Source organism: Salmo salar, chromosome 06 (assembly GCF_965601325.2).
Source record: "Salmo salar chromosome 06, fSalSal1, whole genome shotgun sequence".
Lineage (NCBI taxonomy): Eukaryota > Metazoa > Chordata > Actinopteri > Salmoniformes > Salmonidae > Salmo > Salmo salar.
Genome location: NC_138296.1, coordinates 60,942,452 through 60,970,316, shown reverse-complemented (window position 1 = coordinate 60,970,316; position 27,865 = coordinate 60,942,452). Strand labels below are relative to the sequence as shown.

Below are 27,865 nucleotides of genomic sequence, written 5' to 3'. Positions count from 1 at the left end.
ACTTGAGTAAACAAATTGCTTGATTTGTGGAATTTCTTGTTATACAATCCACATTTTTGTTTTCTAGTAAATAAATAAATTGGGTCTTTTAAAAAAGGTTTGATGCGTTTGACTATTCATTAGTTATTCAACAGCAGTTGACAAGATTAATCTGGCTCTGAGGCCTAGAATGCGTTAATGTTGTGCAAAAAAATGGACAATGCGCCAATCCTCTCCAACCTGGTATGATATAATAACAATCTTTATTTAATTTATAGACTAATCAATGCTGATCAGGCCCGGTCCTGGCTGATATGCCACCCTAAGCGAGACAACAAAAAAATGCTGCCATCCTATCCCTGCAAAGTAGAATAGTAGCCTAAGCTATACAGTTTCGCCCGCAATGCACTTTTATGAATGCCCATGTGGTAGCCAACCGTTTGTAAAACCGTCAATTTACCATTAATCCCTGTCATTTGGTTACATTAATTTCTGTTAATACATGTATTAATTACAGTAATTTCAATCTCGGAGTGGAAACGTTGCTTGCGGAGTTCAGAACTTGCTACAGAATAAAGTTTTGGTTGATTTCATGCCATTGTTTACGTGCACCATGTTAGCAATGAGCATTTGTCTGGTTTCTCTGTCCTGTTAATGTTGACGGAGCGTGGGCGCCTAAGCACGCATAGAAGTACCTAGCCTGCTTCTTGTAAATAAATAGGCTATGTTGCGTGTATTTATTATTGCAATTGTTTTTGTTATTTAAAAGATATAAAGACAGGTGGCAGGTGCTTTAACAGGGGTGTGCGAGTTCGCTGATTCTCTCTATAGGCCTATATGCCCATTCAGAAAGTTTCCTAAAGTAGCCCATCTGGACTCTCTCTTTTAATAAAAATCAAATACTCCTGTCATGATTTAATCTTGTAAAAGGCCTATTTGCTTTGATTGATTTGACTTTCTGCAGCTTAGGCTACATCATTTTTCTCATTACGGCATCCTCTTTGAAGAACATATGCCAATGCCATCTAATGACAGCAGCAGGGTTTGTGACGTTATGCGAATATTTCGGAAAAAGTGGGAGAAAACCCATCAGACTTTATTTGAATCGTTTTGTGCATCAAAATAGGATCTGTATATAAAAATAAATGGTATGCAGAAAAGCCAACACAAGGACAAAGTAGGCATATATATTTATTTTGTCTCCATTAATGTTGTCAATACGAAAATGCGACACACTCTCCAACCTGGCATTTCTTAATTTGTTGATTCATATTTATAAGTAACCTGAATAATAATAATAATGAAAGGGCATGATGATAATAACAAAGTGTAATGGCTTTTTAAAATAGCTTTTTATTAAGAACCATATTCATGCAAGCAAGTGTACCAACAGAATTGTGACCGTCACAGCGCTAGTTGAAGGAAGGTTTGCATGTCAGGACTGTCAGACCCACACCGGTTACCCAGCCATGATTCTTCTCATTGTGTTTGGTGCTGTGTTGAGAGACTGTGTTTGTGACAACTGCCCATGTAACAAAATACATTTCATGAAATGATTGTTTGACCGACAGGTCGAGTGGTGTTCCACATGCCAGACTGGTTGCACCACATCCTGTCAGGGGGACGGATCTTGTTCAAGAACACGCTGGAGGCCTACATGGATAACTACATCCAGCACAAACTGGACATGATCCTGCAGGAGCACCATGTCGTCTCTCTCGTCACCATGCTCAGAGGTACGGTGTGCGTTTTGCTTCAGTAATGTTTCCTCCTTTTATAAACCTTTTGACTGTTTTTGATCCCCGACCCCTCCTATTTCCTTCTTAAGGCTCCACCAAAGGGTTTTGGGGAAATACACACAATCACTGTAGATATGCTGTTCCACTTCAGTGCTTAGCCAATCTCACTATGTTGTTGTTGTGAATTCCTGTCCATTAAGTTCTGTAATTGCCTTGCCTTGATCCACTTCTCCCAGACTCATGATGATGTTTTCTGCCCAATCTTAGATGCTGTGTTCTGTGAGACCAGTGAGGAACTCGCTACAGGAGACAAGCAGAGAAGAGCCAAGAAGGCATTCGAAGAGATGATTAATTATTTGCCAGGTTAGACCCAAGCTTTTAGCCTGGTCATGGCATGACACACATGATATAAGAAAATATAAGCACCCACCAAATTATTATACAAACAGACTGGAACTCAGGCTACCAAGCATTGGCTGACAACTGATATTTTCTCTAGTATTCTTTTGCCATATTCATCTGCTTCCAACTGTTGCACAGATCCAGTATGCACTCTCTACACAAGATATCTAGCTCTCAGCATGATGGATTCATGTCTTAACCACAGTTCATTAGCCACCGAGCAAGTTCCTTTTTGTTACATTGTGTTGACAAATTACATCCAGACACAGAGAATAGTTTTCTCCAAGCCCAGATATTTTCAATTTCATCATTTCAATAAGTCCCTTTGCCTGTGCATATGCCCCTATGGGCCCTGGTCAAAAGTAGTGCACTATAAAGGGAATTGGGTGCCATTTGGAACACTCCCTGATTTTATTATCAGTTTCATTCTAATCTCTGGAAGCCTGGTCCTACTTTCGAAAGCATGTCCTGGCAGAAACGCTGCATGTTGAACAAGTGCAATGGCATCATCCATGGAAATAGTAATCATTTGATGGAATCACCTGCCAAAGGTATAGTTGTTTTTATGGATAAAGTGGGCCTCAGTTGTACTGTATTGATGTCTTTCTGTCTTTTCACCTCATAGACTTTGTGGAAAAGTGCATCGGACAGGAGGCCAAATACGAGGGCATCAGGCTTCTCTTTGATGGTTTTCAGCAGCCACTTCTTAACAAGCAGGTAAAGCTGAAAGCCAACCAATGAGACAATTTTCTCTGCAGCCAAGGTCTCATGGTGCATTCTGTTTTCTCTCGTTTTGCATTATCTGTTGTCTCTCGTTTCTGTCCTCTGCCCCTCAGATGACTTACGTTCTGATGGATATTGCTGTCGAAGAACTGTTTCCAGAGCTCGGCAAGGTAAATTCCTAAGAATCGGATACACAGGCCAACCATGTATTTTCCAAACTATTTAGACATTTACGACACGCTTATTTATAAAGTAGGAAGGTACCAGGATGTAGTTTGTGTACCTTCCTGCAGATACCGTGATAATGTTGTCTATTCAGCAGGGACAGAGAGAGCCATCGGCCGATAATAGCCAGTGGATGTAGATAACAGCACGCTTCCCTGGAGCAAAAGTGCAATGCAAATTCCAATGTCTCTGGGAATATATCGACATTCCAATGTACAATAATAAAATATATTTATTGATTTTACTGGGTGGTCAAATGTCATTTTATCTGGCTTAATTAATTCCTTGCCGGCTGCACCCAGGTCCATCTTGATGTGTCAATGTAAGAGGACTGTTATCCAGAGGGTATGGTAACTATGGTTTAATTTGTGTATTTTTACAGCAGAGATGCAGGCTGGAGCAATAAGCTGAGCTTAGACCTGTGGTTAGGGGCATGTTTAGTTTCTCACATCCTAGTTTAAAGTCAGTGTCTCAGTTTTCTAAATTGAGGTTGTGTCCTGCATCTGCCCTCCCTTGGAGTCTTGTTTCTCCCACTGTGAAAAGGAGATACTTTCCGTGGTAATACCATGTGCATTCCCAGTCCACTGGTGCCAGCCAGACACAGTTCTGATCAATGGTGAGAGCCACACCACTCACACAATTGAGTTACTGAGGGATTTCATATTGTTTCCTTTTTGAAACGCTACATTAGATGGAATGAGGCATTGTACTTTTTTTTGCATGAGAGCCAGTTCAAGATCAGCTTTTAAATCACATCAGAAATATCTGCTAGACAAACATTGACACATCTGTCTAAATGTACTGCTACCAAGCTTATTTCAACATCACAACTAAGCCACATATAAAACATGACATTTCACATAGGCTATTTACAACTGACAAAAACTCCATTTACATGACCTCTTTGTATTTCTCTAGAATTAGAGGGGGATTTGAAACAGGCTAACCAACTTTAGACCATACTATATAAAAAACGGTAGTATAGCGTTCATGACCATAGAAAAGTTGCTAATTTGCCCTGTAAAGAATTCTATAAATATTTACAGAAGGTTGATCACCAACTCATTTATCTCCTTTCGAGATACCTCTCTGGACCCAAAGAGCTTTAAAACAGAGCTCGTTGTTTGTATATCTTCTCCCATAAACTAATGCTGGTTAAGCAAGCATACTCTGCCCAGTGCACACATTAAAACAGACAGTGGTCATCTGTTTCCACCTCTGTTGAAGTTTGCTTATGTTGGTACTATTATATAAACAGAATTTCTGAGCAAGAGCTTGACAGCAGTTACTTCACATGAGACTTGACAAAGCAAAACCTGTCTGGAGATGTCCAGTGTGTCATTTACAGTGCATATCAAGCTGCCATATTTATATAGAAATATCTAAGCGCATTGTTAATGGATATTTCACCAGTGTCCTTAAAATTTGTACTCTCACTAGACTAACTAGAGTTGAGCTCTTCCCTTGGATGCTGGGAAGAACACGTCCAATGGCGAGCTAGCGTTGCAGGCAGGGATCTCATAGGCTCCTAGACAGAGCTATCACCAGCCCTATCAGGATTAACAGAGTTGTGTGTCCAGATCCTCCTGAATTTGAGTTGGAAATCTTGATACGTCCTTCTACAGCTGGATGCACCTTCTTCCTCTCAGTAATGTAGCTGGCCACCACCGAAATGTCCATGTCACCTGTAAGAAACTATTTTCAATCCCCATGAACCAGTTAACCAACAATTTATCTGATAAGTAATAGTTGTGCAACAGAAAATGCTCAAGGGGTTCCTGTTCATAAGGAAGTAATGAGTCTGCAGAAAGGAGCTCAACCCTAGAGATACATTATCTGCGTCCCAAAAGGCACACTGGCCTATGCACTACTTTTGACCAGGGCTCTGGTCAAGACTAGTGGACTACAGGGTTGGGGTCAATTACATTTCAGATTGCAGACAATTCAGGAAGTACACTTTAATGCTTTGAGGAAAATGTGGAATTTGGTTTACTTTCTGAATTGACCCCAATCCTGGTGCCCTATACAGGGAATAGGGTGCCATTGGAGACAACCAGTGTTCTAATCTATTCAATTCTGTGAGCTCACCACTGTCGTGTTTTAGCTTCTCCTCTTTGATCATGGAGAATCCGTCTCCTCCTTCCACCAGGTAGGAGGGCAGGACCACCTTGTATAGTCTGCTGTCGTCCAGTGGCTCATAGACAGGCACCCGGCAGTTCGTACAGAGCACACTGATACTCCTGGCACGCTCCCCTGGGGGCCTTGACATATCATACTCTACATGGAATCCTATTGGGATTATAGGAGTGAAATAAAGTCAGTCCAAAACACTTGTCCTCATTCCTCTCCATGTAGTTTGACTAAGAGGGAAAAGCAAAACGATAGTAAATTCAATGTTGATCCAAGATGGCGTAGCAGTCTGACGTCTTTGTCGTGTCCCTTGCATATCTTTTTAAAAGATTTTCCTAAACCTCAACTTCTAAATACTCTCCTGCAACCCGCCTCACCCAATGTGGCGTGGATCTGTTTTTTTTTTTTTCTAAAGTATTTCTATTTACTTCGGATCTGGAATCCCTCAACTGAAGCTAGCCACCTACCAGCTATCAGTCAAACCACTGCTAGCGGTCATTAGCTAACCTTTAGCTCGGAGAGCTCTCGCCAGTTCGTACAACGCGACTCAAACCAGAGCATAACGGACCTATTTTTTTTTTCTCTCCATATCCCCGGATTCCTACCGCAAACTGAACATTTTCATCTGGATCTTCGCAACTAGCTAACCGCAATCCCGGGTGACTTCTCCTGGCTCGCGTTTCCATCCCGGAGCAAGCACCAATTAGCCTGAAGCTAGCCCGGCTTGGGCTCCTGGGCTACAATATCTGGACCCCTTCTACTGCCGGTACGGGGCACGGAACCCCGCTGATCCTCCACGACTGGAATACCGACATAATCTGCCCGAGGATTCCAACAGGCCCCTCAGGCGTGACATCCGCTGAAGGCCCATTCTGCTAACCGCGGCCTGCTAGCTACCTAGAGCTACTTGGAACCCTACTAATCTACGACTGGTCTATCGACGTCACCGCACAAAGGCAAAAACAGACTTACCTCTATCGCGATGTTTCCCAAAGGCTAATCTGCTAGCTTGCTTGCCCGATCTGCTAATCTGCTACCTTGCTAGCCCCGGTCTGCTAATCTGCTAGCCCCGGTCTGCTAATCTGCTAGCCCCGGTCTGCTAATCTGCCAGCTTGTTTGCACCGGCCTGCTAACTGTCTGAATCGCCGTGTCCCCAGCCAGCCCAACCACTTACTGGACTCATGTTCACTTGGCTACGCATGCCTCGTCCATTACTGTCCTGGTTAGTGATTACTGTCTTATTTCACTGTAGAGCCTCTAGCCCTGCTCAATATGCCTTAACCAACCATGTTCCACCTCCTTCATATGCGATGACATCACCTGGTTAACGTCTCTAGAGACTATATCTCTCTCATTACTCAATGCCTAGGTTTACCTCAAATGTACTCACATCCTACCTTTGCCTGTACACAATGCCTTGAATCTATGCTATCGTGCCCAGAAACCTGCTCCTTTTACTCTGTTCCGAACGTGCTAGACAGCCAGTTTGTTTAGCTGTACTCCCCACTCCCCAGGTGCTCTCATTTGTTCACTTCTGTAACCGTAAAAGCCTTGGTTTCATGCATGTTAACATTAGAAGCCTACTCCCGAAGTTTGTTTTACTCACTGCTTTAGCACACTCTGCCAACCCGGATGTCTTAGCCGTGTCTGAATCCTGGCTTAGGAAAACCACCAAAAACCCTGAAATCTCCATCCCTAACTATAATATTTTCCGCCAAGATAGAATTGCCAAAGGGGGTGGTGTTGCAATCTACTGCAAAGAGCCTGCAGAGTTCTGTATTACTATCCAAGTCTGTACCCAAACAATTCGAGCTTCTACTTCTAAAAATTCACCTTTCCAGAAACAAGTCTCACTCTTGCCGCTTGCTATAGACCTCCCTCTGCACCCAGCTGTGCCCTCGACACCATATGTGAATTGATTGCCCCCCCCATCTATCTTCTGAGCTCGTGCTACTAGGTGACCTAAACTGGGACATGCTTAACACCCCGGCCATCCTACAATCTAAGCTTGATGCCCTCAATCTCACACATTATCAATGAACCTAGCAGGTACAACCCAAAATCTGTAAACACGGGCACCCTCAGATATCATCCTAACTAACTCGCCCTCTAAATACACCTCTGCTGTTTTCAACCAAGATCTCAGCGATCACTGCCTCATTGCCTGCATCCGTAATGGGTCTGCGACCAAACGACCACCTCATCACTGTCAAACGCTCCCTAAAACACTTCTGTGAGTCGACCTGGCCGGGGTATCCTGGAATGATATTGATGTCAGTAGAGGACGCCTGGTTATTCTTTAAAAGTGCCTTCCTCACCATCTTAAATAAGCATGCCCCATTCAAAAAATGTAGGAATAGATATAGTCCTTGGTTCACTCCAGACCTGTCTGCCCTTGACCAGCACAAAAACATCCTGTGGCGTTCTGCATTAGCATCGAATAGCCCCCGTGATATGCAACTTTTCAGGGAAGTTAGGAAAGCTAAGGCTAGCTTTTTCAAACAGGAATTTGCATCCTGTAGTACAAACTCAAAGTTCTGGGACACTGTAAAGTCCATGGAGAATAAGAGCACCTCCTCCCAGCTGCCCACTGCACTGAGGATCGGAAACTCTGTCACCACCGATAAATCCACTATAATTGAGAATTTCAATAAGCATTTCTCTACGGCCGGCCATGCTTTCCACCTGGCTACCCCTACCCCGGTCAACTACCCGCCAAAGCCCCCAAACAGATTACTGACCATTTCGAATCCCACCGTACCTTCTCCGCTATGCAATCTGGTTTCAGAGCTGGTCATGGGTGCACCTCAGCCACGCGCAAGGTCCAAAACGACATAACCGCCATTGATAAGAGACATTACTGTGCAGCCGTATTCATCGACCTGGCCAAGGCTTTCGACTCTGTCAATCACCACATTCTTATTGGCAGACTCAACAGCCTTGGTTTCTCAAATGATTGCCTCGCCTGGTTTACCAACTACTTCTCTGATAGAGTTCAGTGTGTCAAATCGGAGGGCCTGTTGTCCGGACCTCTGGCAGTCTATGGGGGTGCCACAGGGTTCAATTCTCGAGCCGACTCTCTTCTCTGTATACATCAATGATGTCGCTCTTGCTGCTGGTGATTCTCTGATCCACCTCTACGCAGACGACACCATTCTGTATACTTCTGGCCCCTCTTTGGACACTTAACTAACCTCCAGACGAGCTTCAATGCCATACAACTCTCCTTTTGTGGCCTCCAACTGCTCTTAAATGCAAGTAAAACTAAATGCATGCTATTCAATCGATCACTGCCCGCACCTGCCTGCCCGTCCAGCATCACTACTCTGGACGGCTCTGACTTAGAATACGTGGACAACTACAAATACCTGGGTGTCTGGTTAGACTGTAAACTCTCCTTTCAGACTCACATTAAGCATCTCCAATCCAAAATTAAATCTAGAATCGGCTTCCTATATCGCAACAAAGCATCCTTCACTCATGCTGCCAAATGTACCCACGTAAAACTGGCCATCCAACCGATCCTCGACTTCGGCGATGTCATCTATAAAATAGCCTTCAACACTCTACTCAACAAATTGGATGCAGTCTATCACAGTGCCATCCGTTTTGTCACCAAAGCCCCATACACTACCCACTGCGACCTGTATGCTCTCGTTGGTTGGCCCTCGCTTCATACTCGTCGCCAAACCCATTGGCTACAGGTTATCTACATGTCTCTGCTAGGTAAAGCCCCGCCTTATCTCAGCTCACTGGTCACCATAGCAGCACCCACTCGTAGCACGCGCTCCAGCAGATATATTTCACTGGTCAGCCCCAAAGCCAATTCCTCCTTTGGTCGCCTTTCCTCCCAGTTCTCTGCTGCCAATGACTGGAACGAACTGCAAAAATCACTGAAGCTGGAGACTCATATCTCCCTCACTAGCTTTAAGCACCAGCTGTCAGAGCAGCTCACAGATCACTGCACATAGCCCATCTATCTACCTCATCCCCATACTGTATTTTATTTATCTTGCTCCTTTGCACCCCTGTATCTCTACTTGCACATTCATCTTCTGCACATCTACCATTCCAGTGTTTAATTGCTATATTGTAATTACTTCGCCACCATGGCCTATATTGCCTTAACTTACCTCATTTGCACTCACTGTATATAGACTTTCTTTTTTCTACTGTATTATTGACTATGTTTTGTTTATTCCATGTGTAACTGTGTTGTTGTATGTGTCGAATTGCTATGCTTTATCTTGGACAGGTCGCAGTTGCAAATGAGAACTTGTTCTCAACTAGCCTACCTGGTTAAATAAAAAAAATGTAGGTGCACAGGTTCTTGGGGATAGATAGCTGGAGACAAGTGCCTGATGTCAACTGGTTTAGGTCACATTATGACCCTCTTTACCAATGAAAATGAAAGACTGATACCTGATACTTGAAGGAATTCCCCTGTGTTCCCTCCATATCTCCTGACAGAGTGCTCAAAAGCTTTCCTCAGAGTGGAGCCCTTCAGCTGCACAAGATCATAGGTGCCTCCAAATGGCAACACAGTAATCAGGTCTTCCATTGTGATGGAACCTAACAAAATACATTTCACTCAGTTTCCACATTGAGGGGAAAAACCCCCAGAAATGGCAAACACACAAGGCTAGTTTCCTGGACACAGATTAAGCCCAGTCCTGGACAACAACAAAAAACAGAAGCTCAATGGAGAATCTCCATAGAATTCTGCTGTTGTCCAGGATTAATCTTAATCTGTATCCGGGAAACAGCCCCATAAAAGGCATACATACCATTTCGGCTGCGTTCATCTATGGATGACCGTATTGATCCCCCTTGGATGATGCAGGAGCTGACATGGTTCCACTGAAGCTCATCTGCATATTTAATGTTGTGGTGTACCTACAGCAAAACAACAGGATTTCATCAGTTGGCTACAGACTGACCGAAAGGTACCAGGTTTGGGTAGCTGTCCTGGGTACTCCTAACTCACCATAGCGTCGCAAATTAGGTTTCCCAGGTTGCACTCTCGGAACCTGCATTCTTCAAACGTTCCATTGAGATACACCAGGGTCTCCCCCACATACTGAGAGGAGTAATTTGCTAGGGCCTTTTTCCACTCATTTACGTCAGCAAGAATACTGGGGTCTGACAAGAGGAAATCATATGCAGTTACTGGGTTAAATCGGTGCCTTTTGAGAAGTGTAACTTGATTTCACCTCAATTTAACATTCGTTCATGATACATTTTTAAATGACATGTTTTCCCCATCTCAAGAGGTTAAATAAAATGACTATTGTAAGTGCCAATGATAAAGAAACTCGTGACACGGGGAATGGAAGCTTGTGTGCAACAGGGAGTGGCAATTGAATGCAAGCTTCACAAAACAGACAGATTTAAAACAGCTAGCAATGAAAATAAAAAAAACTAGACCTCTTCTGGGGGGCTGTAACTGATTGAGTCGGCCCAGAATTGGGTGTTGGACTTGGCCCGGAATCAAAATGAATGACTGCCCAGAATTGGCCCAAGTACATCGGCCATTTCCATCTACTGGAATTCAGTCAACTTTGCCGGCATCTTACCAGAATTCCCCCAGAAGCGGCCTGATGCAAATTTAAATGAATGTATACAAAATTACTATTATACATTTTATGCATACAAATTATACCCATCCACCCAAAAGAAAAAGTATGTCGGAGGAAACACCGTACACCTGGTGACCGTGTCAGCGTGCATGCGCCTGGCCCGCCACAGGAGTCGCTACAGCACGATGGGACAAGGACATCCCGGCCGGCCAAACCCTCCCCTAACTCGGACGACTCTGGGCCAATTGTGCGTTGCCTCATGGCTCTCCCGGTCGTGGCCGGCACGGGTATCGAACTAGCATCTGTGGCAATGCAGTGTCTTAGACCGCTCCCCCACTCGGGAGGCTCCAGCCACAAAGTTAATGCTTATCAATTGCCTTGCACAAAGTATCAAACTACTACTTAAACAGGACTCTTAAAGAAATTAATATGTATTTTTTGATCAAACATTGAGAATATATTTATTTTTCTGTTGAAATGTTATTTATATAAAGCAGCCCGTGTAATCATCTGCCAGAGAGTAGCCCCAATCGGCCCGAGACCCAAGTAATACAGTTGGGCCAGATAACTCACACTGTAATCAGCCCGAGTTCAAATCCCTGCATCCTAACCATAAGTAATACTGCCGAAGGCGGCCCAGACTCAGGCCACAAGATATCGGCCGAGTCTGACTCTCAGCCGGAATCGGCCCAGATCCACTGTGCTAGCTGGGTAACTAGGTTGACGTGTTATGCTTGACCCGCTCAGTTTTCCACCAGAAAATGGCCAAAAAGAGAACTTGCTCACCTGCTTTTACTATGTGATTTGACTATTAGATGTTCAATGGAATAGTTTCACCTTTTTAAACGAGAGTTCAGATCACCTTAAAATAAGGGTCAGATGTAAATTAATCACTAATCACGTGAAATAAATAGTAATCTTCCGAAGTGACTGTCGAAAAATACCTAGGGCTTTACAATGATGGTGAAACTTGGAGACAGTGGATTAAAATCTTCCTAGAAGTGACAGGTTTGACGGATGCTGAATTTTGGCACTTTAGCAAGCCTTTATTCATAATTTTTTTTTATTGAATTCTCCATGTGTCTATATTAAAGTGCACTTCATTTAACAGAACAGGCTTTTAAAATTCAATATTGGTGCACAATTTCTACTTTAATCAAGGTATTTTATTAGGATCCCCATTAGCTGTTGCAAAAGCAGCAGCTACTCTTCCTAGGGTCCACACAAAACATAATACAGATCATTAGACAAGAACAGCTCATGGACAGAACTACATACATTTTTTAAAAAGGCACACGTAGCCTACATATCAAAGCATACACACAATATCTAGGTCAAATAAGGGAGAGGCGTTGGGCAGGTTTTCTGTTTTATTTGAGCAATATGAGATGGAAGGAAGTTCCATGGAGTAAGGGCCCTATATAATACTGTACGTTTTCTTTAATTTGTTCTGGATTTGGGGACTGAAAAGACCCCTTGTGGCATGTCTGGTGGGATAAGTGTGTGTCAGAGCTTTGTGTAAATTGACTATGCAAACAATTTGGGATTCAACACAATGTTTCTTATAAGAAGAGATGCAGTCAGTCTCTCCTCAACTCTTAGCCGAGAGAGACTGGCATGCATAGTATTAATATTAGCTCCTCAACAGCCACACCATGGATTATCAGATTCAGCTGAGGTCTAGCACTTAAGGAATGATTTGTACCAAATACAGTGCTCTTAGTTTTAGAGATGTTCAGGACCAGTTTATTACTGGCCACCCATTCCAAAACAGACTGCAACTCTAAGGGTTTCAGTAATTTCATTAGCTGTGGTTGCTGATGCATATATGGTTGAATCATCAGCATACATGGAGACACATGCTTTGTTTAATGCCAGTGGCAGGTCAATGGTAAAAATAGAAAAGCGTAGAGGTCCTAGAGAGCTGCCCTGCGGTACACCACACTTTACATGCTTGACATTAGAGACGCTTCCATTAAAGAAAACCCTTCGAGTTCCATTAGATAGATTGCCATATTGTGGATTCAGAGCTGAGGTTGAAAAGCCATAGCACTTAAGTTCTCAACAGGTTATGGTCAATAATATCAAAGGCTGCACTGAAATCTAACAGTACAGCTCCCACAATCTTCTTAGCAATTTCTTTCAAACATCAGTCACTTGTGTCAGTGCAGTACATGTTGAGTGCCCTTCTCTATAAGCATAATGAAAGTCTGTTGTTAATTTGTTTACAGAGAAATAGCATTATATTTGGTCAAACACTATTTTTTCCAACAGTTTGCTAAGAGCTGGCAGCAAGCCTATAGGTCTGCTGTTAGAACCGGTCAAGGCCGCTTTACCACTCTTGGGTTGCGGAATTACTTTGGCTTCCCTCCAGGCCTGAGGACAAATACTTTCCTCTAGGCTCAGATGAAAAATATGACAGATAGGAGTGGCTATAGAGTCAGCTACCATCCTCCGTAGCTTTCCATCTAAGTTGTCAATGCCAGGAGGTTTGTCATTATTGATAGTTAATTTTTCCACCTCTCCCACACTTGCACTGCTTTTCTTCCATTTGTTTTTGTTATACATGAATATAATTGCTCACTGTTTGTCGTGGGCTTTTCCTGCCTAAGTTCGCCCACTTTGTCAATGAAATAATCATTAAAATAATTGGCAACATCAAATGGTTTTGTGATGAATAAGCCATCTGATTCAATGGAAGATGGAGTTGAATGTCTTTCTGCCCATAATTTCATTTAAAGTACTCCAGTTTTTTCCATCATTCATCTTGGCTTCATAATAGTTTCTTATTTTTGTTGAGTTTAGTCATATCATTTCTCAATTTGCAGTAAGTAAGCCAGTCAGATGTACAGCCAGACTTATTAGCCACTCCTTTTGCCCCATCTCTTTCAACCATAGTTTTTCAATTCCTCATCAACCCACAGAGCCATCACAGTTCTACCAGTCAGTTTTCTTAACAGGTGCATATTTATCAATAACTGGAAGTAATTTCATAAATTCATCAAGTGCAGCATCTGGATGCTCCTCATTAATCACATCAGACAAACAAATATTTCTAACATTATCCACATAAGAGTCACAGCAAAATCTTTTGTATTATCTCTTATACACCATTTTAGGCCCAGCTGTTGAAACTTTGGCTTTCCTGGATATAGCCACTATATTGTGATCACTGCATCCAATGGGTACGGATATAGCTTTAGAACAAAGTTCTACATCATTAGTAAAAATGTGATCGATACATGTGGATGATCTTGTTCCTGTGGTGTTTGTAAACACCCTGGTAGGTTGATTAATAACCTGAACCAGATTACAGGCACTGGTTACAGCAAGAAGCCTCCTCTTGAGCGGACAGCTTGATGAAAACCAGTCAATATTCAGGTCCCCAAGAAAGTAGACGTCTCTGTTTACATACACTATCAAGCATTTCACACACATTATTTAGATACTGACTGTTAGCACTTGGTGGCCTATAGCAACACCCCAAAAGAAAAGGCTTTAGATGTGCCAAGTGAACCTGCAACCACAACACTTCAATAACACTTGACATAAGATCTTCTCTAAGCATTAAAGGGATATGGCTCTGAATATATACAGCAACTCCTCCCCATAAGCATTTATGTCTCTTCTATAAATGTTATATCCTTGTTTTGCTACTGATGCATCAAATTAATTATCTAAGTGAGTCTCAGAAATGGCTAATATATGAATGTTATCTGACGTTAGCAAGTTATTGATTTCATGAACCTTATTTCTATGGCTACATATATTAATATGGGCTATTTTCAGTCTTTTCCTGGGTAGCTTATCGGAGATAGACATATTAAAGGGACGCAAAAGGCACTAAATTCGTGGAACGACCCTACTATATGAAGTTGAATACTTTTATATATATGAATAAAAATGATACTGATAGTGGTACTGAAACTGACGTAGTATTCACGTTACAATTCTAATAAGTAGCAGATTGGTAACAGTGAACTCATGCTTCAGACACAGTGAAACGCATTCTCATTGAATTAGTAAATATGAAATAAAAGCCTGAAGTAAAAGGTCAACAATGGTATGTATCCACAGTAATGTTCATAGAACAGTATCACCATGCTATACAGAGTCAAGAAAACCAAACTTGTTATTTTTACACTTACTTAACAAGTGATAAGATAACAGCAGCACTGTTGATGTAATCGGAAGTCCATTTCACTGTGTAGGTCCGAAATGGCACCCTATTTCCTATACTACTTTTGATAAGGGCCTATAAGGCTCTGTTCAAAAGTAGTGGACTATATACTGTAGAGAATAGGGTGCCATTTAAGACACACTTACTGGCAACTTCACCTCATGTTACTCAGTAGTACTGTACTCACCCTCTGGTACAGAGCTGTCCAGCAGGATGGGGTTGCCTGTAGACTGGACCACATTGCCAGCCTCATCAAATGTCACCTTGAGGTAACCCAGATATTTCCCAAAAGCAAAGGCCTGCACCACAGGGACGTCCCGCCCATCCTCTGATTTCACCATGACGGGATAAGGACCTGCCGGAACCTCAGAGGAAGGTTTCTCTCCTATCGAAACAGTGAATGTAAACAATGGAATGAATGAATGATTTCTATATCAATCATCAGTTGCATTGCAATCATGCTTAAGAAAACAGCCTAGCAATTAAACAACACCTAAATAACTGTATGAATGCATTAAGATATAGACTGGGTTTCAATTAGCAGCTGTATAATGGAATGAATCTAGGCCATAGACTTCTTGGATTCTTATGTTCTTACTTTCCCACCACATCAGCCTGAACTACACTGACTTTACAGCCGGAATTACTAAACACAGGGCTTACTGTTTGTGGTTTAGTGAACTGTTCTAAAGTGTAGGCCTCACATCAAAGGGAATCCTTATAGCCATCACAGAGTCCTCTCTTTAAAAAAAAAAAGAAGCAGCATAGCATAGGTACTGAACTTGCAAGCATGGGAACCAGCCAGTAGACTGATTCTAACCAATATGAATCATGGCTGCTGTTGTGGAAAAAGCTCAGCAGAGCACAAGCTAAACTGGGGCTACATCCCAAATGGCACCCTAATCTCTTTGTAGGCAGTGCCATTTGGGACGCACGAAAAACAAAAGGCCAGGATCGGCATCAGGTAAGACAGGTGGCAGATACTCATTGTTCCAGCTTTTTGATATTGCACTAATTATGGATGTGGATGGCCTCAAATCACAGACCAAGAGCTGCTGAGGCATAAAGTAATATACTGCCTGTGTGGCAAAAACAGCATGGTGTGGTTGTTGGTTGAGCTATTAGTAAGCCTTCTTCCTTCAGGACTGAAGGCAGAATGTATGTGCTTTGGTTGGACATAAAACATGCTGTTGTTGTTGTTTTGGAGTTTCTTTGGTGCTGTGGTTAGAGTGAGACCGCTGATGCTTCCAATTATATTTCCAGTCTGTTTTTTGTTACTTGATTTCATGGTTGGATCGCTTCATGGTAGGTTCCACAATTCCTTACAAAAACTTATGACAGTTAAAAAGATGGTGTTTGGATGAAATACAATCTCTACTATGATTGTAACCTCGTCCCCAAGCTCAGAGAGAGCCCTGGCTGGCAGATGAAATTACTATAATTGTAAGTGTTAAACAAAAGTACTCTGTGGTAAACAATGCATACCGTACCTGTGTACAGAAATGTGTTGCTGTGTCCTCCAATGACCACATCCACACCCTTCACCCTTTTGGCTATTTCTTTGTCCGTAACGAAGCCAGAGTGACCGAGGGCAATGATCTTGTTGACCCCCAGGGTGATGAGTTTGTCGACCTGGGGCTGAAGGGCATCAATCTCATCCTCAAACACTAAGTTAGGTCCTGCAACAGAATGAGGAACAAAAATACATTTTATATCAGGGAAATTATTCAAATGTTTCCCAAACTCGGTCCTCAGGACCCCAAGTGGTGCACATTTAGTTTTTTGCCCTAACACTACACGGCTGATTCAAATGATCAAAGCTTGGCAATTAGTTCATTATTTGAATCAGCTGTGTAGTGCTATGGCAAAAAACTAAACGTGCACCACTTGCGGTCCCGACGACCGAGTCTGAGAAACCCTGATCTAGAGGAAGGCATTATTAAAATCATAGTGTAAATATTGGAAGCAAACATGAAGCAACCTGGACAGAGCGATCAACATGGATTATTGTGACGAGAGTAGGAGGAGAGGAGTGAATGCATGAATATGAAGCTGAATAGAGGGAGAATAAAAGGATTGAGGAGAGAAGGAAGATACATTAAGAGAGGGGGGGAGGAAGGAGGATGTAGAGAAGCTAAAACTTCAATCAAGTCAAAACATAATTGTACCGGTTTGTGACAGGGCAGGTGTTTCCTTTGAAGTGTATCCAACCACGCCCACTTTCTGAGAGCCGACATCAAATATCTTATATGGGAAATAAAGACCGCTGATGTGTGGGGCAAGTGTGTCATCTGCTTTGATGTTAGCACTGAGGACTGTGCATTTCACCTCCTGGAGAAATGGCTTGATAAGTCCCTCCACGTTATTGTCAAACTCATGATTCCCCAGAGCCTATAAAGTTACAAACAAAGGCAAAGGTCAACCACAATATTTCCCGATTAACAATGTTCAACCAACCATACTGTTCTGGTGTTATTGTGCTGCCAAGTCCATTTTAGATGAGTTTATCTAATGTTTTTCTTCATCTAATTGCTACGTAAGTGCATGTCCACAAACAACCGATGGAAAGAAAAAAGAACTCTATTATTTGTTTTATACATGACTAATTAGCATCCTCCTGGGGTAGGCTTCCTGACCATATTATGAATATGGCTTCAATTATTTCCAGCCAGTGTCACACTGAGAATTGAAGACCTTTGTCTGGACTAGTCTTGTCCACTACGTTGACACCTTGCTCCAGGCTACTTGTCCCTTGTACGTCACAGATGAATACACCGCGGAGTACCCTATCCCTAAAGGCCCAACGGAAAATATATCTCTACACACCAAGGTGCATCCCAAATGGCACCCTGTTCTTATTCTCTTTATAGTGTACTACTTTTAACAAAAAAGGCCCTGGTCAAACGTAGTGCACTGTATAGCGCAGGGTACTCAACTCTTACCCTATGAGGTCCGGAGCCTGCTGGTTTTCTGTTCTACCTGATAATTAAATCAAATCAAACTTTGTCACATGCGCCGAATACAACAAGTGTAGACCTTACCGTGAAATGCCTACAGTTCAAGAAGAGTTAAGAAAATATTTACCAAATAAACTAAAGTAAAAAATAAATGTTAAAAAGTAACAAAATAACAATAACAAGGCTATATATAGGGGGTACTGTAACCAAGTCAGTGTAGCAGCAATGTACAAAACAAATTGGGGGGGGGGGGGGGGGGGGGGGGGTCAATGTAAATAGTCTGGTGGCCATTTGATTAATTGTTCAGCAGTCTTATGGCTTGGGGGTAGAAGCTGTTAAGGAGCCTTTTGGTCCTAGACTTGGCGCTCCGGTACCGCTTGCCGTGTGGTAGCAGAGAAAACAGTCTATGACTTGGGTGACTGGAGTCTGACAATTTTATGGGCTTTCCTCTGACACCGCCTATTATATAGGTCCTGGATGGCAGGAAGCTTGGCCCCAGTGATGTACTGGGCCGTACGCACTACCCTCTGTAGCGCCTTTTCGGTCAGATGCCGAGCAGTTGTCATTCCAGGCGGTGATGCAACTGGTCAGGATGCTCTCGATGGTGCAGCTGTAGAACTTTGAGGATCTGGGGTCCCATGCCAAGTCTTTTCAGTCTCCTGAGGTGAAAAAGGTTTTGTTGTGCCCTCTTCATGACTGTCTTGGTATGTTTGGATCATGATAGTTCATTGGTGATGTGGACACCAAGGAACTTGAAGCTCTCAACCTGCTCCACTACAGCCCCGTCAATGAGAATGTGGGCCTGTTCGGCTCGCCTTTTCCTGTAGTCCACGATCAGCTCCTTTGTCTTGCTCACATTGAGGAAGAGGTTGCTGTCCTGGCAACACACTGCCAGTTCTCTGACCTCCTCCCTATAGGCTGTCTCATCGTTATCGGTGATCAGGCCTACCACTGTTATGTCGTCAGCAAACTTAATGATGGTGTTGGAGTCGTGCTTGGCCACACAGTCGTGGGTGAACAGGGAGTACAGGAGGGGCCCCAGTACTGAGGATCAGCGTGGCAGACGTGTTGTTGCCTACCCTTATCACCTGTGGGCGGACCGTCAGGAAGTCCCGGATCCAGTTGAAGAGGGAGGTGTTTAGTCCCAGGGTCCTTGCTTAGTGATGAGCTTTGTGGCCACTATGGTGTTGACCGCTGAGCTGTAGTCAATGAACAGCATTCTCACATAGGTGTTCCTTTTGTCCAGGTGGGAAAGTGTGGAGTGCGATTGCGATTGTGTCATCTGTGGATCTGTTGGGGCGGTATGCGAATTGGAGTGGTTCTAGGGTATCCGGGAGGATGCTGTTGATGTGAGCCATGACCAACCTTTCAAAGCACTTCAAGGCTACCGACATGAGTGCTACGGGGTGGTAATCATTTAGGCAGGTTACCTTCACTTCCTTGGGCACAGGGACTATGGTGGTCTGCTTGAAACATGTAGGTATTACAGACTCGGTCAGGGAGAGGTTGAAAATGTCAATGAAGACACTTGCCAGTTGGTCCGCGCATGCTTTGAGTACACGTCCTGGTAATGCTTCTGCCCCCGCAGCTTTGTGAATGCTGACCTGTTTGAAGGTCTTGCTCACATCGGCTACCGAGAGTCTTATCACACAGTCGTCCGGAACAGCTGGTGCTCTCATGCATGCTTCAGTGTTGCTTGCCTCGAAGCGAGCATAAAAGGCATTTAGCTCGTCTGATAGGTTCGTGTCACTGGGCAGCTCGCATCTGGATTTCCCTTTGTAGTCCTTAATAGTTTTCAAGCCCTGCCACATCCGACAAGCGTCAGAGCCGGTGTAGTAAGATTCAATCTTAATCCTGTATTGACACTTTGCCTGTTTGATGGTTCATCTGAGGGCGTAGTGGGATTTCTTATAATTGTCCGGATTAGTGTCCCGCTCCTTGAAAGTGGCAGCTATAGCCTTTAGCTCGATGCGGATGTTTCCTGTAATCCATGGCTTCTAGTTGGGTTATGTACGTACAGTCACTGTGGGGACGACGCACTTGTTGATTCCCGGGACCACCCATGTGTAGAATTTATGCAAAACAGTCCTGTAGTGTAGCATCCACATCATCTGATCACTTCCGTATTGAGTGAGTCACTGGTACTTCCTGCTTTAGTTTTTGCTTGTAAACAGGAATCAGGATAGAATTATGGTCAGATTTTCCAAATGGAGGGCGGGAGAGAGCTTTGTATGCATCTCTGTGTGTGGAGTAAAGGTGGTCTAGAGTTCTTTTTCCTCTGGGTGCACATGTGACATGCTGGTAAAACTGATTTAAGTTTCCCTGCATTAAAGTCACAAAGTCACACCCATCCCACCCGCGTTAGAAGTTCAAAATGAGAACGTGTAGGCCAGGGCTCTCCAACCCTGTTCCTGGAAAACTAACGTCCTATAGGGCTGTGGTCCAAACACTTAAGACACACCCACTTACTCTCGCCTTATGCCCTTGGGGGAATCTCCATCGCCATCTTGGAGGGTGGTCCAAATGATTAGCCAAGCAAGGGAAGTTTGCAACGTAAGCTCCTCAGCCCTCGTTTTCAGTCGGCTTTGCGAGTGTACAATTATGTTCACTCCGGGCCTGAAACGCCCCATAATTCAATACGCGACAATTGTATATCCGCTAAGAAATGTCTGCGAAAACTTAAAAACAACATCAATGGAGAAGTCAACATGCAAGTGTAAGTAAAAACGAATGCCAATAAGTTAGAAATGTTGCTACTATGGAAAAGGTTTGTTTTTGTTTGGTTATCTTTTGGAAAGTGTAGAAATAAAACAATTTTCCTTCTTCAGAAGTTCCAACTGGGCAGGCTAACGTCAGTTAGCTAATTAATTTGCTAGTTATCATAGATATATTAATAATTATATATTTAATATAAGTAGACATGCACTCATAATTGACTGTAGCGCAAGTTACCAGTGGCTGAAAACACAGAGGGATGAACGCGTGACGAATTTCCGACCAAGGGTGGTCCATTTAAAAATAATTCCTTCCTTCCTCGCCACTTGCGAGCGGTGTACTCTTCAAACGTCATGAAACGTCATCAGAAGTGTCCACTTAATTTGAGGGCTGAGGGGATAGGGGGTGTCTTTTAAATGTTTGGAAAGCAACCTAGGTTTTTACTCCAACCCTAATTAAGCACACCTGATACTAATAATTAGCTGGTTGATAAACTCAACTGGGGTTGGAGCAGAAAACCTACAGGAGGGAAGCTCTGCAGGTTGGGAATCCCTGGTGTAGGCTATATAAACTCAGCAAAAAAAGAAACGTCCTCTCACTGTCAACTGTGTTTACTTTCAGCAAACTTAACATGTGTAAATATTTGTATCAACATTACAAGATTCAACAACTGAGACAAACTGAACAAGTTCCACAGACCTGTGCCCAACAGAAATGGAATAATGTGTCCCTGAACAAAGGGGGGGTCAAAATCAAAAGTAACAGTCAGTATCTGGTGTGGCCACCAGCTGCATTAAGTACTGCAGTGCATCTCCTCCTTGTCGACTGCACCAGATTTGCCAGTTCTTGCTGTGAGATGTTACCCCACTCTTCCACCAAGGCACAGGCAAGTTCCCGGACATTTCTGGGGGGAATGACCCTAGCCCTCACCCTACGATCCAACAGGTCCCAGACGTGCTCAATGGGATTGAGATCCGGGCTCTTCGCTGGCCATGGCAGAATACTGACATTCCTGTCTTGCAGGAAATCACGCACAGAACGAGCAGTATGGCTGGTGGCATTGTCATGCTGGAGGGTCATGTCAGGATGAGCCTGCAGGAAGGGTACCACGTGAGGGAAGAGGATGTCTTCCCTGTAACGCACAGCGTTGAGATTGCCTACAATGACAACTAGCTCAGTCCGATGATGCTGACACACCACCCCAGACCATGACAGACCCTCCACCTCCAAATCGATCCCGCTCCAGAGTACAGGCCTCGGTGTAACGCTCATTCAGATAAAACCGCGACTCGTCAGTGAAGAGCACTTTTTGCCAGTCCTGTCTGGTCCATCGATGGTGGGTTTGTGCCCATAGGCGACGTTGTTGCGGGTGATGTCTGGTGAGGACCTGCCTTACAACAGGCCTACAAGCACTGAGTCCAGCCTCTCAGCATATTGCGGAAAGTCTGAGAACTGATGGAGGGATTGTGCGTTCCTGGTGTAACTTGGGCAGTTGTTGTTGCCATCCTGTATCTGTCCCGCAGGTGTGACGTTTGGATGTACCGATCCTGTGCAGGTGTTGTTACATGTGGTCTGCCACTGCGAGGACGATGTCCGTCCTGTCTCCCTGTAGCGCTGTCTTAGGCGTCTCACAGTACGGACATTGCAATTTATTGCCCTGGCCACATCTGCAGTCCTCATGCCTCCTTGCAGCATGCCTAAGGCACATTCACGCAGATGAGCAGGGACCCTGGGCATCTTTCTTTTTCAGAGTCAGTAGTGTTTTTCAGAGTCAGTAGAAAGGCCTCTTTAGTGTCCTAAGTTTTCATAACTGTGACCTTAATTGCCTACCGTCTGTAAGCTGTTAGTGTCTTAACTACCATTCCACAGGTGCATGTTCATTAATTGTTTATGGTTCGTTGAACAAGCATGGGAAACAGTGTTTAAACCCTTTACAATGAAGATCTGTGAAGTTATTTGGATTTTTAAGAATTTCAGGGTCCTGAAAAAGGACGTTTCTTTTTTTGCTGAGTTTAGAAATAATGATGCTCAAATTTAAAATCATGACAAAAAGGTCCAATGCAGCTGTTTTTATGTCATTATTAAATCATTTCTGGGTAACAATTAAGTACCTTACAGTGATTGTTTTCAATTAAAATGGTCTAAAATAAACAAAAATAGCATCTTAGCAAAGGGCAATTTCTCAAGCAAGAATTTTGCTAGGACTGTCTGGCAGTGGTCTGAGTGGGTAGGGAAAAACTGAAAATTAGCTTTTATTGTCAGGGGTTTATAACTCTTTTTTATTGGTCTATTAACTGATTTACCGCAGGGTGATGTCACCATGGATGGCCAAAACTCCATCCCACCAAAACTGGCAGAAATGTCAGGCAGCCTTTTCAAACAGCTCTTACACTGAAAGGGGATTACCATCATTTTCACAATATTATTCCAACCTCATAGTGTGGAAATATGTGTAAAACACATCGCAGTTGACTGCACTGGGCCTAAGAGTTTAGTTGGTTAAAAGTGCTAATTGATCTCCACTAGTAAACTGTCTTAGATACAGTATGATTGGAAAAAAACAAATATATCCAAGCCTAACCATCATGCAATATTGTATGGGAAAAATATGTTTACAATGTTTTAAAGGTCTAATATTATTAAAAGCGTGTAAAGCTCAAAGACCAGCACCACGGGTGACCACTTCTCTCGGCTTGTGTAAGACATTCCCGCATTTTGGCCCTTTGTCCCACATCCCACAATCAAACATTTTATCAACAAATTGAATTCCACAAAAAATAATGAATACAAAATATAAAAACATATTACAGCATGTGAATCGCAAATCATTTCCCAAGTGATTCCTGAACAATTCATCAACGTTCTGAGACCAAAATGACAGCCGTCATTTAACACAGTCCTGTCAAATTGTATTTTCCTCAGTACAAACATGAAACTTGGACTGAGTAGGCCAACAGCAGATAAATTCAGAGGGCTGTATAATTAGCTCTTTAGAAATGTACACTCACAAAAAGAATGATAAAATCAACTCAGTTTTTCAAAACAAGTGTTTCCTTAAATTACTACTAATGCAAGTTTGTTGAGCAAGAAAAAACAATTGAGAAGAGGTCAATTTGCCCTGTATTTCATTCAACATTCCAACCCGTCTCTTGCAGTCACATTGCGCTTATAAAAATATTTAGAAACTGGGTGGTTCCAGCGCTGAATGCTGATTGGCTGACAGCTGTGGTATAACAGACCATATACCACTGGTATGACAAAACATGTATTTTTACTGCTCTAATTACATTAGTAACCAGTTTATAATAGCAATAAGGCACCTTGGGGGTTTGTGGTATATGGCTAAGGGCTGTATCCAGGCACTGTCGTGTTTGAGAACAGCCCTTAGCCATGGTATATTTGCCATATACCACATATTGTATATTGGCCATATATTGCTTAAATATATCATAAGGATGTGGTACTGGTCATGTTGAGAACCCTGACTGACATAGGTATGTGGAGCCAAACAGGACCAGAACATCTAGTGCGTTCTCAGTTAGGCAGGAGACAGCTTCCTGCTGTAGAACAACCCAGAACTGTGTGTTTGCCTCAAAGTATCTTGCTTCAATCAGTTTATTCCAGTTCAGAATAAAAATGACTTGTATTTTGACAGCAACGGTTCCAACCTAGACTTGTTTTCAACAATAATTTCTACAGCAAGATGTACAGTAGGCCCGATCACTTTTCATCTTCATCTGTACTGTTACTTAGGGTTGAACTATCAGTAGCTAGCTAACTTGCTTTGCCTAACGTTAGCTATTAGCTGTGTACAAGGCCAGAGGATTGTTTGAAAGAGAAACTCACATATACTACTGAGATAGTACTCCCTTATTTCTGCTTATCATCACCTTTTATAAAATGACAACAATGCCTTGCTAGCTGACTTACTTTTCCACTGTCGAAACACTGTTTCCTGAAGCATTCTGCCCTGTTCTGAAAGAATTCCCTAGGTATACCGCCATGCTGTGGATGTTTGGTCTGGACGTGTCGTTACAGGAATTTGTTCCATTATGATTAACTAATTAGGTTACTAAGCACTTCCCCGCACAAATCACATTGAGGGAGCTCCTCGTTAATTCTCAGTTTGTATGAAAGAAAGAAACATCGGTGTATTGGCTTTTCATGACGATTGAGCTCAGTCATAACTTGTTGCTAGCGTGAGTCCATTTGGCGAGTGGGAATGACAAGTCAGTGCAGTGTTGCCAACTCATTTTCAGGGTAAATTGCTAGAGGCAGGATGATTTGTTGCTAAAAGTTTCAAAATGACGTTGTGATGTCATTGCGTGATAAAGTAAAACTGCGTTATTTTGTAGATACACAATAACATTACTCAAATTGACTGGCCATCTCCGCAAAAAATACGATTTGACGTTTGTTCAGGTACAAACTCCCACTCTTTTCTGTACTTCTGGCTGTACAATTTTGATTGAGACCTGTTGATTGATGTTGTAATTTCTGTTCAAGATCAAACATTCGTGACCAACTATATTCATTGGGTTTGGCTCGTCGAACCTCTACAACTGCTGCTGCAGTCAGCCAACAATGATTTGCAATTTACTGAAATTGCTGCTGGCCTGCTGTAGACGTCACTCACAATGCACTTTTGCAGCCAGGCACGTGTGTCGTGACAAAGAAAATCGTTTTTGTCATTTAGATGGAAAATGCGTGCATTTTAGCGTTTGAGTCACTTTTCAAAAGTTGCTAAAAGTAGCTACATTTGTTGCTAGGTGCTGTTTAAAAAAAAAAAAGTTTCCAGGGTAGTCTGAAAAGTTGCTAAATTGGCATCACTGAGTCAGTGGCTGACAGCGCATCATCTGCTGTTGAACGACAGCGCTGAGTGATCTTCAAGAAAACTCCAGGAAAAAAGAACTGGTAAACCGAGAAGCACACCCGCAGCTGCCAAACTGAGCAGAGACCGCTGCTAAGCAGTGAGCGCACTGCACTGAACAAATTCCGCAGTTGCACTTGGCCAAATCAATTCACTAAATAATGATACATGTACTCTGACACGTCGCGACCCACCATTAACAGGTCCGCGACCCATACTCTAAGAAAGGCTGCGTTAGAGACTTTTCCAATCGTTGTTGAGATCTGATATTCTGCGGCTAAATTCCAGCTACGCTTGGAGAGGACAGTTAGGCCTAACAATAATACTTACAAAACGCGTGCTTGTGACGAAGAGCTACCGAAGTAAGTAACTGAAAGATAGTGTACAAGGTAATTTCTTCAAACTTGTTAGGGTAGAGGGTAGCTAATTAGTTGATCATTCAACATATTTTCCGCAACTTCACTCAATCCCGTTTTAAAAAGGATCATTTCCTAATTGTTTTACATTCCCTTACACCAACCAGAAAATGTTTCCTTGGCCACATATTTCTAGATTTTCATAAAACAGCCACACATGTGGTCAAGATTCTGCGTCACCAAATGTTGCCCGAGGTATTTGAGTAGGCTTGTCTTGGTGCGCTTCAATTAGCTAGTTCAAAACAGCTGAGCAGGGTTAGCGTCGCACCGCCACTTCTCACAATAGTGGTCCTTTAGTAAAGTTTGATCAAAGCTGAATCAATGTCTTGGAATATCATAATGATTCATTAGTATTCTACATATCGGATACAAACATAACAGCATAGTATAACGTTACTGTTACACCAAAAACACCACCTCATTTGTTATGAGATTTTAGGATGGTTAGCTAGATAGCTGAAATATATATATATATGGCCAAAACTTAACAGCGCGCGTCACTGAGCAGGATGTGCTTTTACTGAAATAAAATACTGGAAGTTTAAAACCATCTGCTCTAATTTGCTCACAAATTCTAAATGCAGATATTCCCATGCAGTTTGCACGTTTCACCGTAAAACGTGAAGAATTATCATTCACGATTGGCAGTGATGATGGCCTATTTTGAAATAGTGGTACGGAGAATGTCGTGCCTAATCATCCTGTTGTTCCGCATTTGGGTATTTGAAATGTGATCACCCAGAGAGCATCCTCCGTCATGAAATGATACAGTCGCCCACATTAATATTCTACTGGAATGATGTAAACTGCTTACCATCGCATCGTAGCCAAGTTTATTCATAAAATAGGCAGCCTCGGCTCCCTTATATACATTAAACCAAACGGTTCCCTGAAATTGGTCGCCTGCGTCCAGCAGCATCACGTTCTTCTCTCGGCTCCGGATCTCCTGTATTTTCGTAAACCTCCTTGCCACACCGGCAAAACACGGAGGCTTGGTGCATTTGCCGTAACTGTTGCTCGTCTCCTCAACCCTTGCGTGGACGTCGTTGGTATGAAGCAGGGTGAGTTCCCACGCGTCCACAGTAGAAACATGACTACAGATGCAGAGGTAGAATAAAAGACACTTCATAGATTCACTCACTCCCATCTTGTCATTGACAGCGCACTGTATTAGAACACAGACGTTCACCCGTACATTGACTGCACCAGAAGGCGTGGACACAAGAAGGGGTGTTCTTCTCCAATCGTAGCATATAATTTACATAGCTTTGGTTGGTTTAGGTGTTTACAGTGTGTGGTAACTTGACAAGGAATGCCCACACGCAATTCAATATTACTTTTAACCTAATAAATAAAAGGTGTACAGCCATGTACAAACACAGCAAAGTGATACAGCCCAGTTACAACTCTGGGTGATGACATCAAATGGGAAAGGTCAAGGCCAATGCCAATAATAACCTTGAACACATGAATAGTAATCATACTCTATTGCAGGTAAATACAATAACATATTCAATGTAATTATTTATATAGTGTCCACACTATAACACTTCTCCCCCCTTAATTTCAATCCCCCTGTGAGAAAAGAACACATGATTAACAAGTAAAACCCCATCAGTGTTTTCTTTTCAACATTTTAGAACTTCTGTTAGTGTTACTGTAAATGTAAACAAACAAAAATTGACAGTCCTTATTTCTTTTCAATTAAGTCTGCTGTTCCAAACAAACACTAACACCACAAGCCTCTTCGTCTCAACTACAGAGTTAGTCTTTCAGGAGGCTCGTGACCACGCTGTGATCTGCGCAGTACTCCTGGTGTGCAACGAGACACAGGTAAGGCGTGTCCCAGTGGAGCTGGGTCTGAGGGCACAGGAGCGGGTTGGGTGTTTGTTAGAGGAAGTCCATCACCCTCTGCTGGAACCACTGAATTCCTCTGTTCCTCATGAACTG

At 42.9% G+C, this 27,865-nt stretch overlaps 2 protein-coding genes across 5 annotated transcripts in view; one reads left to right on the top strand and one right to left on the bottom strand.

The window, feature by feature from the left end:
• The window catches only part of LOC106607698 (sorting nexin-14), a 32,381-nt gene extending 29,069 nt beyond the window's left edge, over positions 1–3,312 (top strand). For all 4 annotated transcript variants that reach the window (XM_014204937.3, XM_014204936.3, XM_014204934.3 and 1 more), the window contains 5 exons: positions 1,551–1,715; positions 1,986–2,081; positions 2,746–2,837; positions 2,957–3,013; positions 3,163–3,312. In XM_014204937.3, the coding sequence (XP_014060412.3) occupies positions 1,551–1,715; positions 1,986–2,081; positions 2,746–2,837; positions 2,957–3,013; positions 3,163–3,207 (455 nt within the window). In that variant the 3' untranslated portion in view covers positions 3,208–3,312. The remainder of the gene's footprint in view (positions 1–1,550; positions 1,716–1,985; positions 2,082–2,745; positions 2,838–2,956; positions 3,014–3,162) is intronic.
• On the bottom strand, positions 1,158–27,159 carry nt5e (5'-nucleotidase, ecto (CD73)). The gene is made up of 9 exons (XM_014204939.3): positions 26,730–27,159; positions 17,126–17,348; positions 16,448–16,636; positions 15,145–15,342; positions 10,186–10,340; positions 9,986–10,094; positions 9,621–9,770; positions 5,157–5,357; positions 1,158–4,753 (listed from the first exon to the last, which is right to left on the bottom strand). The coding sequence occupies exons 1-9, from the start codon at positions 27,060–27,062 to the stop codon at positions 4,587–4,589; spliced, it is 1,725 nt and encodes a 574-aa protein (XP_014060414.1). The 5' UTR covers positions 27,063–27,159; the 3' UTR covers positions 1,158–4,586.
• Positions 27,160–27,865: the final 706 nt, after the last annotated feature.